The sequence below is a fragment of the Hypanus sabinus genome, chromosome 7 (assembly GCF_030144855.1).
Source record: "Hypanus sabinus isolate sHypSab1 chromosome 7, sHypSab1.hap1, whole genome shotgun sequence".
Classification (NCBI taxonomy): Eukaryota; Metazoa; Chordata; class Chondrichthyes; order Myliobatiformes; family Dasyatidae; genus Hypanus; species Hypanus sabinus.
The window spans coordinates 181458189-181471266 of NC_082712.1; the positions used below are offsets into that span (position 1 = coordinate 181458189).

General features: G+C 41.1%; 1 protein-coding gene across 2 annotated transcripts in view; it reads right to left on the bottom strand.

Annotated features, from left to right (window-relative positions):
* LOC132397457 (uncharacterized oxidoreductase YjmC-like) overlaps window positions 1–13078 on the bottom strand; it is a 106420-nt gene that overhangs the window by 33675 nt on the left and 59667 nt on the right. For both annotated transcript variants that reach the window (XM_059976278.1, XM_059976277.1), the window contains exon 6: window positions 1564–1662. In XM_059976278.1, coding sequence (XP_059832261.1) covers window positions 1564–1662 — 99 coding nt within the window. The remainder of the gene's footprint in view (window positions 1–1563; window positions 1663–13078) is intronic.

The window sequence follows — 13078 nt, forward strand, 5'->3', positions numbered from 1 at the left end:
GGTGCTTGGCATACAGGAATCTCTGCAGGGTCCTGAGGTGGAGAGCCACCAGCTGTGTGCAGACACAGCAGCACCAGACCGCCCTCTCCCATTGGAAGACTCAAGACCGAAGCAGAGACCCAGTGTTTCCTGTTACGCCAGAACAAGTCCACTAACTTCCTCTGCATTCTTGCGACAAAGGGGGCAGGTGGGGCCAGAATGACCATCCAGTACCACAACATGGAGACCACCAGTTGGTTTATGACCACCACTAAGGGTAGGGGTTTTACAGAGAACATTGAGGTTCTGGTGAGTGTTGTAGAACAGAGGGCAACAGTTGCACAGTGAACAGCAGGCCTCTGGGGAGTGTGCCAGAACAGAGGAAAGGAGTTTCACAGTGAAAAGTGGGGCTCTTGGCAGTGTTGTTGAACACAGCACTGGAGTTTCACAGTGAACGCTAGGGCCCTGGGGAGTATTGTTGAACAGAGGTTAGGAGTTTCACAGTGAATGGTAAGGCCCTGGGGAGTGTTGTCAAACTTGGAAGGGGCTTCTCCGTGAAAGGCAGAGTACTGGGGAGTATATGTATTGTTGAACAGAGGTTAGGAGTTTCACAGTGAATGGTAAGGCCCTGGGGAGTGTTGTCGAACTTGGAAGGGGCTTCTCCGTGAAAGGCAGAGTACTGGGGAGTATATGTATTGTTGAACAGAGGTTAGGAGTTTCACAGTGAATGGTAGGGCTCTGGGAAGTGTTGCTGAACAGAGGTAGGGGTTGCACATGGAGCAGCAGGGTTCTGGGGATTGTTAAACAGAGTGTAAGAGTTTTGCAGTGAACAGCAGGGCTCTGTGAGTCTTGCAGCACAGAGGTTAGGAATTTCCTGGTGAAAGGGCTCTTGGCAGTGTTGCTGAACACAGCACCGGAGTTTCACAGTGAACGCTACTGCCTTGGGAAAAGTTGTCAAACAGAGAGTGGATAGATGTTTCACATTGAATGGCAGGGCCCTCGTGACTGATGTAGAACAAAGGCTAGGAGTTTCAGGCTGAATGGTGGCATTCTGCGGAGAGTTGTTGAATAGTGGGTAGGTGTTTCACCGTGAACGGCAGGGCTCTGGGTGTGTTCTACAACAGTTGGTAGGTGTTTCACCATGAACGGCAGGGTTCTGGGTGTGTTCTACAACAGTGGGTAGGTGTTTCACTGTGAACGGTAGGGTTCTGGGTGTGTTCTACAACAGTGGGTAGGTGCTTCACTGTGAACGGCAGGGCTCTGGGTGTGTTCTACAACAGTGGGTAGGTGTTTCACTGTGAACGGCAGGGCTCTGGGTGTGTTCTACAACAGTGGGTAGGTGTTTCACCGTGAACAGCAGGGCTCTGGACAGTGTTATAGAACAGGGACGAGTACGAAGTTCTCTGAAAGTGGTGTCACAGGTATCGACAGGGTGGTGAAGAAGGGTTCTGGCAAGTTAGCTTTGATTAGGATACTGAGTATAAAAGTTAGGATGTTACGTTGTCATATGCGATGCTGCTGAGGACGTATTTGGAATGTTTTATTCTGATTACACCTATAATAGACAATGAACTTTAGCTGTACCTTTCCCAATGCCACAGCTGATGTGGCCATGTCCAACACAAAGGCGTCGTCACCCAGGGCAGGAGCAGCGACACTGATAGGATTGGTTCCCAAAGTGCACTGGAAAATAGGTAAACAATGGGTATGATTATTTGAAAGACTGTTGAATGGGTCAAGCAGGGAGACATGGAAACAAACTATAAAGGGCAGCAGGTAAATTGAGCATTGTCTCCAAGCGATTAAAGGAATCAAAACACAGGTGGAAAGTTATTATTAGTCAATGACTCATAGAGTACTACAACACAGAAACCTCACCTTTGGCCCTCCTATTCCATGCCGAACTGCTTTTCTGTCTAGTAGTATTTATCTGCTTCTGGACAATAGCGCACCAAACCTCCCCATCCACGTATCAATCCAAATTTCATTTAAATGCTGAAATCGAACCTGCAACTTATGCTGGCAAATCGTTCCACCCAACCTCAACAAAAAAGCCTGCTTGCATTTACCTTATCTAGACCCCTCATAATTTTGTATACCTATATCAAATCTCCTGTCATTCCACTGCACTCGATAAAACAAGGTCTTAGCCTATTAGGCTGCCTATGTAAGTTTTGTTCAGTCTCACTGGATCATTACATCTGATCCAGGCCTGATGTTTTGGGAAAGGAAACCACAGCCTTTGAGATGGTGCCAAACAGGACGGACCTCAGTTTTGTGGTTGGACTGGAGAAGCTCAGTGGATGGACTTGGAGCACAGAATACATGGGAGGAAATATTTAAAATGCGAGGCGGTGACCACGAATACAGGTTTAACATATAAAAAACAAAAATGCTGAAAATATTCAAAACATGTGAGATTCTGCTGGTACTGGAAATGCAGAGCAAAACACACAAAAGGCTGGTGAAACTCAGATCATGCAGCATTTATGGAAGTGAATAAACTGTTGACGTTTTGGGCTGAGACCCTTCATCAGGACTGATGAAGCATCTCAGCCAGAAATGTTGAATGTTTATTCATTTCCATAAATGATGAAAATATTCAAGATCAAGTTTGTTTAGTTTATTGTCATTCAATGGTACACATGAATACTGCCAAATGAAACAATGCTCCTCCACAAATAAATGAACAAATAATCAGGTGCATTTAGCCTGTTAGCCTGACAACAGTGGTTGGAAAGTTGTTGGAATTGATTCTTAGGGATGAGATTACAGAATACCTGGAGGCACTTGAGAAGATAGGCCAAAGCCAGTATGGTTTCTTGAGAGGAAAATCCTGCAACACAAAACAACTGCAATTCTTTGAAGAAATTACAAGCAGGGTGGACAAAGGAGATGCAGTAGATGTGGTGTACTTGGATTTTCGGAATGTCTTTGACAAGGTGCTACACTTGAGGCTGTTTAACAAGATAAGAGCCCATGGAATTACAGGGAAGTTACTAACATGGGTGGAGTATTGGCTGGTTGGCAAAAAACAAGAGAGTGAGAATATTCTGACTGGCTGCTGGTTACCAGTGGAGTTCCCGAGGGTTCGGTGTTGGGACCATTGTTTTTACAATGTATGTCAATGATTTGGACTGTGGTATAAATGGATTTGTGGCTAACTATGCCGACGATACAATCATGGGTGGAGCAGTGGGTAGTGCTGAGGAAACAGAGAGCCTGCAGAGAGATTTAGTTCAGGGGAATGGGCAAAGAAGTGGCAAATGAAATACAATGTTGGAAAGTGTATGGTCATGCACTTCAGTGGAAGAAATAAATGGACAGACTATTATTTAGATGGAGAGAGAATTCAAAACGCAGAAATGCAAAGAGACTTGGGAGTCCTTGTGTAAGATACCCTGAAGGTTAACCTTCAGGTTGAGTCGGTTGTGAAGAAGGCAAATGCAATGTTGGCATTCATTTCTAGAGGTACAGAATATAAAAGCAGGGATGTGATTTTGAGGCTTTATAAGGCACTCGTGAGACCACACTTGGAGTATTGTGTGCAGTTTTGGGCTCCTTATTTTAGTAAGGATATACTAACATTGGAGAGGGTTCAGAGAAGATTCACGAGAATAATTCCAGGAATGAAAGGGTTACCATACGAGGAATGTCTGGCAGCTCTTATGCTGTAATCCCTGGAGTTCAGGAGAATGAGGGGGGATCTCATAGAAACATTCTGAATGTTAAAAGGCCTGAACAGATTAGATATGGCAAAGTTATTTCCCATGGTAGGGGATTCAGGGACAAAAGGGCACGACTTCGGGATCGAAGGACATCCTTTTAGAACAGAGATGCCTCAACATCACATCCCTGATCTTATATTCTGTACCTCTAGAAATGAATGCCAACCTTGCATTTGCCTTCTTCACACCGACTCAACCTGGAGGTTATCCTTTAGGGTATCTTGCACAAGGACTCCAAAGTCCCTTTCCATTTCTGCATTTGAATTATCTCTCCATCTAAATAATAGTCTGCCCATTCATTTCTTCCACCAAAGTGCATGACCATACACTTTCTAACATTGTATTTCATTTGCCACTTCTTTGCTCATTCCCCTAAACTATCTAAGTCTCTCTACAGGCTCTCTGTTTCCCCAACACTACCTGCTTCTCCATCTATCTTTGTATCATCAGCAAATTCAGCCACAAATCTATTAATTCCATAGTCCAAATTATTGACATACATCGTAAAAAGCAGCGGTGCCAACACCAACCCCTGTGGAACTCCACTGGTAACCAGCAGTCAGCCAGAATAGAATCCCTTTATTCCCACTCTCTGCTTACTGCTGATCCACTAATGCTCCACCCATGCTAGTAACTTCCCTGTAATTCCATGGGCTCTTATCTTGCTAAGCAGCCTCCTATGTGGCACCTTGTCAAAGGCTTTCTGAAAATCCTAGTATACCACATCCACTGCATCTCTTTTGTTTACCCTGCTTGTAATTTCCTCAAAAAATTGCAGTAGATTTGTCAGGCAGGATTTTCCTTTCAGGAAACCATGCTGGCTTTGGCCTATCTTGTCATGTGCCTCCAGGTACTCTGTAATCTCATCCCAAACAATTGATTCCAACAACTTCTCAACCACTGATGTCAGGCTAACAGGTCTATAGTTTCCTTTCTGCTGCCTCCCACCCTTCTTAAATAGCAGAGTTACTTTTGCAATTTTTCAGTTATCAGGTACATTGCCAGAATCTATCAATTCTCGAAAGATCATTGTTAATGCCTCCGCAATCTCTCCAGCTACTTCCTTAGGAGCCCGAGAGTGCATTCCATCAGGTCCAGGAGATTTATCCACCCTCAGACCTCTAAGCATCATTTTAGCAGTTCTGTAAGAACAGTCTTACAGAACAGTCTTCTGCTTCCAGCCTGCCTGGGCTTGAGCTGAGATAAGGGGTTTGTTGTTCAACTTAGGAATATGGTGTCAGCCAGTCAGGATGGTGGAATTGGAAGAAGTTTCTAGAGAATGCTGCACAGTTTTTGAGAAGGACACTGGTGAGGGTCAAGGCATTTTTTCTGGCAGGAGCTGGGAGAAGATAGGAGGGAAGATGGCTGAGGATGTTGCACAGGGTGTTTGTGCAGATGAATGGCTTCAAGGAGGAAGGACCAATAGTCTTGTGGAAGACCCGTATGTTCGAGATGGATTTTGACCAATAGCTGAAAGGTGGTGTGTGTTTTCAGATAGACTGAGGGTCCAGTGTGTGAATTACAGACAAGTTCAAGATGAGTTCCAACTTTTATGATGATTTGACTGTTTGCCCTTTTTGGTTTTTTCTTTATTTTCTTTAAAAACTCTGGCTAAGCTAATGTTCATAAATATACTCTTTATATTGGTATGCTGTGTACCTTCTGTTATTTCTTGCTGACAGGCGATTGCGGGGGGGGGGGGGTCAGCAAATCACACAGTATTCACACAAACCAGGGTTTGGGAGGGTGAGACATTCCAACCTCATGGGTTTGGTGGGACCAAAGTGTATACACACTAGACGTATGGAGCTTGAGAAAGGTGAGTTTTTCATAGTGGAATCCTGTGGCTGTTAGTGAGGGGCTAACGACTCCCATTTCCAGAAATGCCCAGTAAAAAAGGGGTTTCACACTTTTTGTATCTGTCTGCTCCACCATTTCATCATGGCTGATCCAATTTTCTTCTCAGCCCCAATCTCCTGCCTTCTCTTGTATCCCTTCATGCCCTGATCAAGCAAGAATCTATCAATCACTGCCTTAAATATACATAAAGTCTTGGCCTCCACAGCTGCCTGTGGTAACAAATTCCAGATTTATCACCCTCTGGCTAAAGAAATTCCTCCTCATCTCTGTTCTAAAAGGACATCCTTCTGTTATGAGGCTGTGTCCTCTCCCACCATAGGAAACATCCTCTCCACTTCCACTTGAACAAGGCTTTTCACCATTTGATAGGTTTCAATGAGGTCACTCCTCATTCTTCTGAATTTGAGTGAATACAGGCTCAGAGCGATCAGACACTCTTCATATGACAAACCATTCAATCCTGGAATCATCTTCGTGAACCTCCTTTGAACACTCTCCAGTTCAGCACATCCTTTCTGGGATAAGGCACCTAAATCTGCTCACAGTACTCCAAGTGAGGCCTCACCAGTGCTTTTTAAACTTTCAACATTACATACAATGCTCACATAATGCTGGAAGAACTTTGCAGGCCAGGCAGTATCTAAGGAAAAAAGTACAGCTGATGTTTCAGGTATTGTTCAGATTCCTAGCATCTGCAGATTTTCTCTTGTTTGTGTTTCAACATTACATTCTTGCTTTTATATTCTAGTCCTCTTGAAATGAATGCTAACATCTCATTTGCCTTCTGCACCACAGACTCAACCTGCAAATTAACCTTTAGGGAACCCTGCACAAGGACTCACAAGCCCCTTTGTGACAGTTATTTTGTATTTTCTCTCCATTTAGAAAATGGTCAATTCTTTCATTTCTTCTATCAAAATGGATGACCATACACTTCCCGTCACTGTATTCTATCTGCCATTTCTTTGCCTATTCTCCAAATCTGTCTTTCTGTAGTCTCTCTACTTCCTCAAAATTACCTGCCCCTCCACCTATCTTCATATTGTCTGCAAACTTTGCAACAAAGCCATCAATTCCATCATCAAAATCATTGACAAATAATGTAAAAAGAATCGGTCTTAACATAGACCTTTATGGAACACCACTAGTCACTGGCAGCCAGTCAGAAAAGGTTCCCTTCATTCCCACTCTTTGCCTCCTGCCAATCAGCCTCTGCTTTATCCATGCTAGAATTTTTCCAGTGATACCCTGGTCAGGCCACGCGTGGAGTTCTGTGCTCAGTTCTGGTCACCTCACAACCAGAAAGATGTGAAAATTATAGAAAGGATGCAGAGGAGATTTACAAGGATGTAGCCTGGATTGGGGAGCATGCCTTACAAGAATAGGATGAGTGAACGTGGCCTTTTCTCCTTGGAGTGGCGGAGGATGACAGGTGACCTGATAGAGATGATGACGGGCATTGATCGTGTGGATAGTCAGAGGCTTTTTCCCAGGGCTGAAATGGCTAACACAAGAGGGCACAGTTTTAAGGTGCTTGGAAGTAGGTACAGAGAAGATATCGGGGGTAAGATTTTACAGAGTAGTGAGTGCATGGAATGGGCTGCCAGTGACGGTGTGGAGGCAGATACAATAGGGTCTGTTAAGAGACTCTTGGATAGGTACATGGATCTTAGAAAAATAGAGTGCTATGGATAACCCAAGGTAATTCTAAAGTAAGTACATGTTCAACACAGCATTGCGGGCTGAAATACCTTAATGTGCAGTAGGTTTTCTATGTTTATATGTTCTAAATAAATTCTTTGCAACTGTATTTACTCAGAAGATGGATACAGAGTATGAACTGTGGCTGAAGGAAGGTTGTAGTTGGGAGTTAAATGTCCAAGGTTACACATTGTATCAGCAGCATAGAAAAGTAGGCAGAAGTGGTGGCATGGCTCTCCTGGTAAAGAATGGTATCAAATTAGTAGAAAGATGTGACATCTGATGGGAAGATGTTGAATCCGTCTGGGTTGAGTGAAGGAACTGCAAGGGTAAAAGGATCCTGATGGCAGTTACATACAGGCCTCCTAACAGTAGCTGGGAGGTGGACCACAGATTACAACAGGAAATAGAAAAGGCGTGTTTAAGGGCAATGTTATGATAGTCATGGGAGATTTCAACTTGTAAGTCGATTGGGAAAATGAGGTTAAAAATGGATCTCAAAAGAGTGAATTCGTTGTATGCCCACAAGATTGCTTTTTAGAGCAGTTTGTCACTGAGTGTGCTAGGGGATTAGTTGTACTGGAATGAGTGTTATTTAATGAACTGGAGATGGTTAGGGAGCTTAAGGTAAAAGAACCCTGAGGAGGCAGTGATCACAATATGGTTGAGTTCAACCTGAAATTTGAAAGGGAGAAAGTAAACTCTGACATAACAGTATTTCAGTGGAGTAAAGGAAATTACAGTGGTATGAGAGAGGAGTTGGCCAAAATAAATTGGAAGGAGATGCTGGCAGGGACGACAGCAGAGCAGCAATGGTGTGAATTTTTGAGAAAAATGAGAAAGGTGCAGAATGGATGTATTCCAAAAACAAAGAGATACTCAAATGTCAAAATAATGCAACTGTGGTTGACAAGGTAAGTCAAAGCTAATGTAAAAGTCAAAGAGGAAGTATGCAACAAAGCAAAAATTAGTGATAAGACAGAGGATTGGGAAACTTTTAAAACCCTACAGGAAACAACTAAAAGAATCATTGGGAGGGAAAAGATGAAATATCAAAGCAAGATAGCAAACAATATCAAAGAGGATAGTAAAAGCTTCTTCAAGTATGCAAAAAATAAGAAAGATGAGAGTGGATATAGGACCACTAGAAAATGAGGCTGGAAAAATTATAGTGGCCAAGGAGAAGGCAGGTGAACAAAACGAGTATTTTGCATTAGTCTTCACTGTGGGAGATACTAGCAGTGCCTGATGTGGAAGGATCTGAGGGAAGAGAGTGAGTGTAGTTACTATTACAAGGGAGAAGGTGCTCAAAAAGCTGAAAGACCTAACGTTGCATAAGTCACCTGGACAAGATGAACTGCACCCTAAGGTAACAGTAGAGATTGTGGAGGCATTAGTCATAGTGCAGGAGGACTGGACATCTACAAATGTCACTCCACTCTTTAAGAAAGAGGCAGCAGAAAGGAAACTATACAGCAGTTAGCCTGACCACAGTGGTTGGGAAGATGTTGGAATCAATTGCTAAGGATGAGGTTATGGAGTACTTGGTGACACAAGACAAGTTATGACAAAGTCAGCATGGTTTCCTTAAGGGAAGATCCTTAACCTATTGGAATTCTTTGAGGAGATTACAAGTAGGATAGATAAAGGGGGATTTGTTCCCAGAACTTGCAACCACTGCTGCTCTGCCATCATCCCTGCTGGTGCTCCTTTACAATGAATTTTGGACAGCTTATCTCTCATGCCTCTGTAATTCCCTTTACTCCACTGTAATACTAATACATCTGACTGTTGCTTTTTATTCTTAAATTTCATGGTGAATTCCATCATATTATAAGACCATAAGACATAGGAGCAGAATTAGGCCATTCAGCCCATTGAGTCCACTCCACCATTTCATCATGATTGAACCCAGATCCCATTCAACCTCATACACCTGCCCTCTCACCATATCCTTTGCTGCTCCAACCAATCAAGAATCTATTATGATCACTTTCTCTTTAGGGTTCTTTTACCTTAAGTTCTCTAATTGATTCTGGGTCAATGCACAACACCCAGTCCAGAATAGCTGATCCTCTCGTGGGCTCAATGAGCTGTTCTAAAAAGCCATCTCACAGGCATTCTGGAAAAACCCCCTCTTAGAATCCAGTACCAACTTGATTTTCCCAATGTACCTGCATATTGAAGTCTCCCTTGACTATTATAACATTGCCCTTTTGGCATGCATTTTCTGTCTTCAGTTGTAATTTATAGACCATATCCTTACTACTGTTTGTGGGTCTGCAGATGACTCCCACCAGTCTTTTTATCCTTGCAGTATCTTAGCTCTACCCTCAATGATTCAACGCCTATTAACACGGTCAACTAGACAAGGCTGACCATTATCACCTGCCCTATTTGTACTGGTGATAGAACCATTAGCTGAATTAATTAGAACTGATTCAGATATTATGGGCTTTAAAGTTAACTGGGAGGAATATAAGATAAGTCTATTTGCTGATGATGTTCTGATTTATCTAACAAACCCATTGCATTAGTTATCTTTTAGATTGGAAGAATATGGGAAAATATCAGGGTATAAAGTAAACTGGGATAAAAGTGAAATTTTACCCCTTGCTAAAGGAGATTAAAGTCAATGTCGATTAGTAACTCAATTTAGATGGCCGATAAATGGTATAAAATATTTAGGTATAAGAGTTGATAACGACATAAAGAATTTATATAAATTAAATTATTTGCCATTATTGAAAAAAATTCAAGAAGATCTTGATAAATGGATGATGTCACCAATAACATTAGTAGGTAGAGTTAATGTTGTAAAAATGAATATATTTCCTAGATTACAGTATTTATTTCAAACATTACCAATACAACTACCGCAGAAGTTTTTTCAAGAGTTGAATAAATGTGTGAGGAAGTTTCTTTGGAAAGGTAAGATGTCAAGAATATCGTTGGAAAAATTGACATGTAAATTTGATCTAGGAGGGTTACAACTACAAAATTTTAAGAACTATTATAAAGCAAATCAACTTAGATTTATTGCATATTTTTTTGATGAAGATAAACTGGTATGGATTAGAATAGAGTTAGATAAGATAGGAGAAAATATACCAGAAGATTTTATATATAAATGGGAATCCAAATGGATATGGGAAAAGAAAGAATCTCTTATATTAAAACATTTGATTGATTTATGGAATAAGATAAATGTTGACGATGAGATAAGAAATCTTTATTAGCAAAGAGACCCCTAATTCAAAATAGACTCATTCCTTTTACAATGGATAACCAACTTTTATATAACCGGTTTCAAAAAGGGATTAGATACATAGGTGACTGTTTTGAAGGAGGTAAATTGATGTTGTTTGATCAATTAAAGAATAAATATAAAATATTAAATAACACTCTTTTCTGTTATTTCCAATCAAGGGTTTAGTTAAGAGATAAACTGGGTTAAACAATGTTAATGCCGAAGCCTAATGAAATAGAAATTTTAATTTAAAAAGGAAAAATTAAAAAATTTACTTCTTGTATGTACAATTTGATTCAAAAACAGACAATTAAACAAGGAATTCATAAGTCAAGACAAAAATGGGAAACTGATTTGAATATTAAAATTGATGAAATAAGTTGGTCAAGACTATGCCTTGACAGTATGACAAATACAATAAATGTCCGACTTAGATCAGTACAATACAATTTTTTACATCAATTATATTTTACACCATAAAAAATAAATAGATTAAACCCAAATTTATCTGATCAATGTTTTCGATGTAATCAAGAAATTGGTACTTTTTTACACTCTACTTGGTCTTGTTTTAAAATTTAACCTTTTTGGATAAATTTAAGAGTTTTGGTGGTGGCATCTGTTGGTCTCAAGAGACCATGGATCTGTGTCTGGGCAGGTTTGTATGAGAGACCGGCAGTTGCCCAAGCTGCAGGCCTTCCTCTCTCCACACCACCGATGTTGTCCAAGAGAAGGGCACTAGGACCCATGCAGTTTGGCACCAGTGACGTCACAGAGCAATGTGTTGTTAAGTGCCTTGCTCAAGGACACAAACACGCTGCCTCAGCTGAGGCTCAAACCAGTGACCTTCAGGTTACTAGTCTGATGCCTTGCCCACTAGGCCACGCACCAACACATTAAGAGTTTTATTGGAACAAATTATTGGAATACAACTTCCACATAACCCAATATTATTTATACTAGGTGATATTGAAGGGATAAAACTGAGATTTAAATTGAACAAATATCAGAAAAAAGTTATAAAAATTGCATTGGCAGTAGCCAAAAAGGTTATTGTAGTTACTTGGAAATCAGATTCACACTTAACTATGGACCGCTGGAATAATGAATTTTTTAGCTGCTTTCCACTTGAAAAAATTATTTATAATTTAAGATCTGAATATGACATATTTCTGAAAATTTGGCATCCTTATTTACAAAAGATAGGATTAAATATATAGGCCCTTTGAAGATAAAGTTATTAGCCATTTGGGGAAATAAATAAATAAATATATTAATTATAATGAATTCCATGGAGCATGTGGGGATCTTCCGATATCCAGGCAATCTTTCTTTCTTTCTTCTTTCTTTTTCTCTTTTATTTAGATAGGGATGTTAAGAGGGGAAGGTTTAAGGGGAGGGGGGAGGGCTGCTATATTATTCCATTATTCCATTCATTCTATGTAATTATCTTAAAAATTGAATAAAAAATATATAAAAAAAGATTCAACGCCTTCCAACCCTATGTCAAATCATTCTAATGATTTGATTTCACATTTTATCAACAGAGCCATGCCACCACCTCTGCCTACATACCCATCCAATGTGTATCCTTGGACATTAAGCTCCCAGCTATAATCTTCTTTCAGCCATGATTCAGTGATGCCCACAACATTGTACCTGCCAATCTGTAACTGTACTTCAAGTTCATCTACCTTATTGTGCTTACTGCATGCATTCAAATATAACACTTTTAGTCCTGTGTTCACCTTCTTTAATGCTGTCCGCCTTTAACATTGTAACTCATCCATTTGACTGCAATCGTGCCGTATCATCAGCCTCTGTCTCACCTTGCTAGGAGTCTCACTACACATTGCCTTTGTTGATGAATCAACTACATCATCCTCAGCAGTATCACTCCGGTTCCCATCCCCCTATCAAATTAGTTTAAACCTTCCCCAGCAACTCCAGCAAACCTGCCTTCAAAGACATTGGACCCCCTCAGGTTCAGGTGTAACCCATCTCTTTTGTGCAGGTCGTACCTTCTCTAGAAGAGATCCCAGTGATACATAAATGTGAACCCCTGCCCCCTGCACCAGTTCCTCAGCTACGCATTCATAAGACCATAAGATATAGGAGCAGTAGAGGCCAGTCGGTCCATCGAGTCTACTCTGCCATTCAAACATGGACCTATCCAATTCTTCCAGTCATCCCCACTCCCCTGCTTTCACCCCATACCCTTTGATGCCCTGGCTAATCAAGAACATATCTATCTCTGCCTTAAATACACCCAATGACTTTGCCTCCACAGCCGCTTGTGGCAACAAATTCACCACCTTTCATCTAAAGTAATTTTTCCACATCTCAGTTCTAAAAGGATGTCCTTCAATTCTGATGTCTTGCCCTCTTGTCCTAGAATCCCCTACCATGGGAAATAACTTTGCCATATCTAACCTGTTCAGGCCTTTTAACATTTGAATGTTTTAATGAGATCATGCCACCCCACCCCCATTCTCCTGAACTCCAGGGAATACAGCCCAAGAGCTGCCAGACATTCCACATATAGTAACCCCTTCATTCC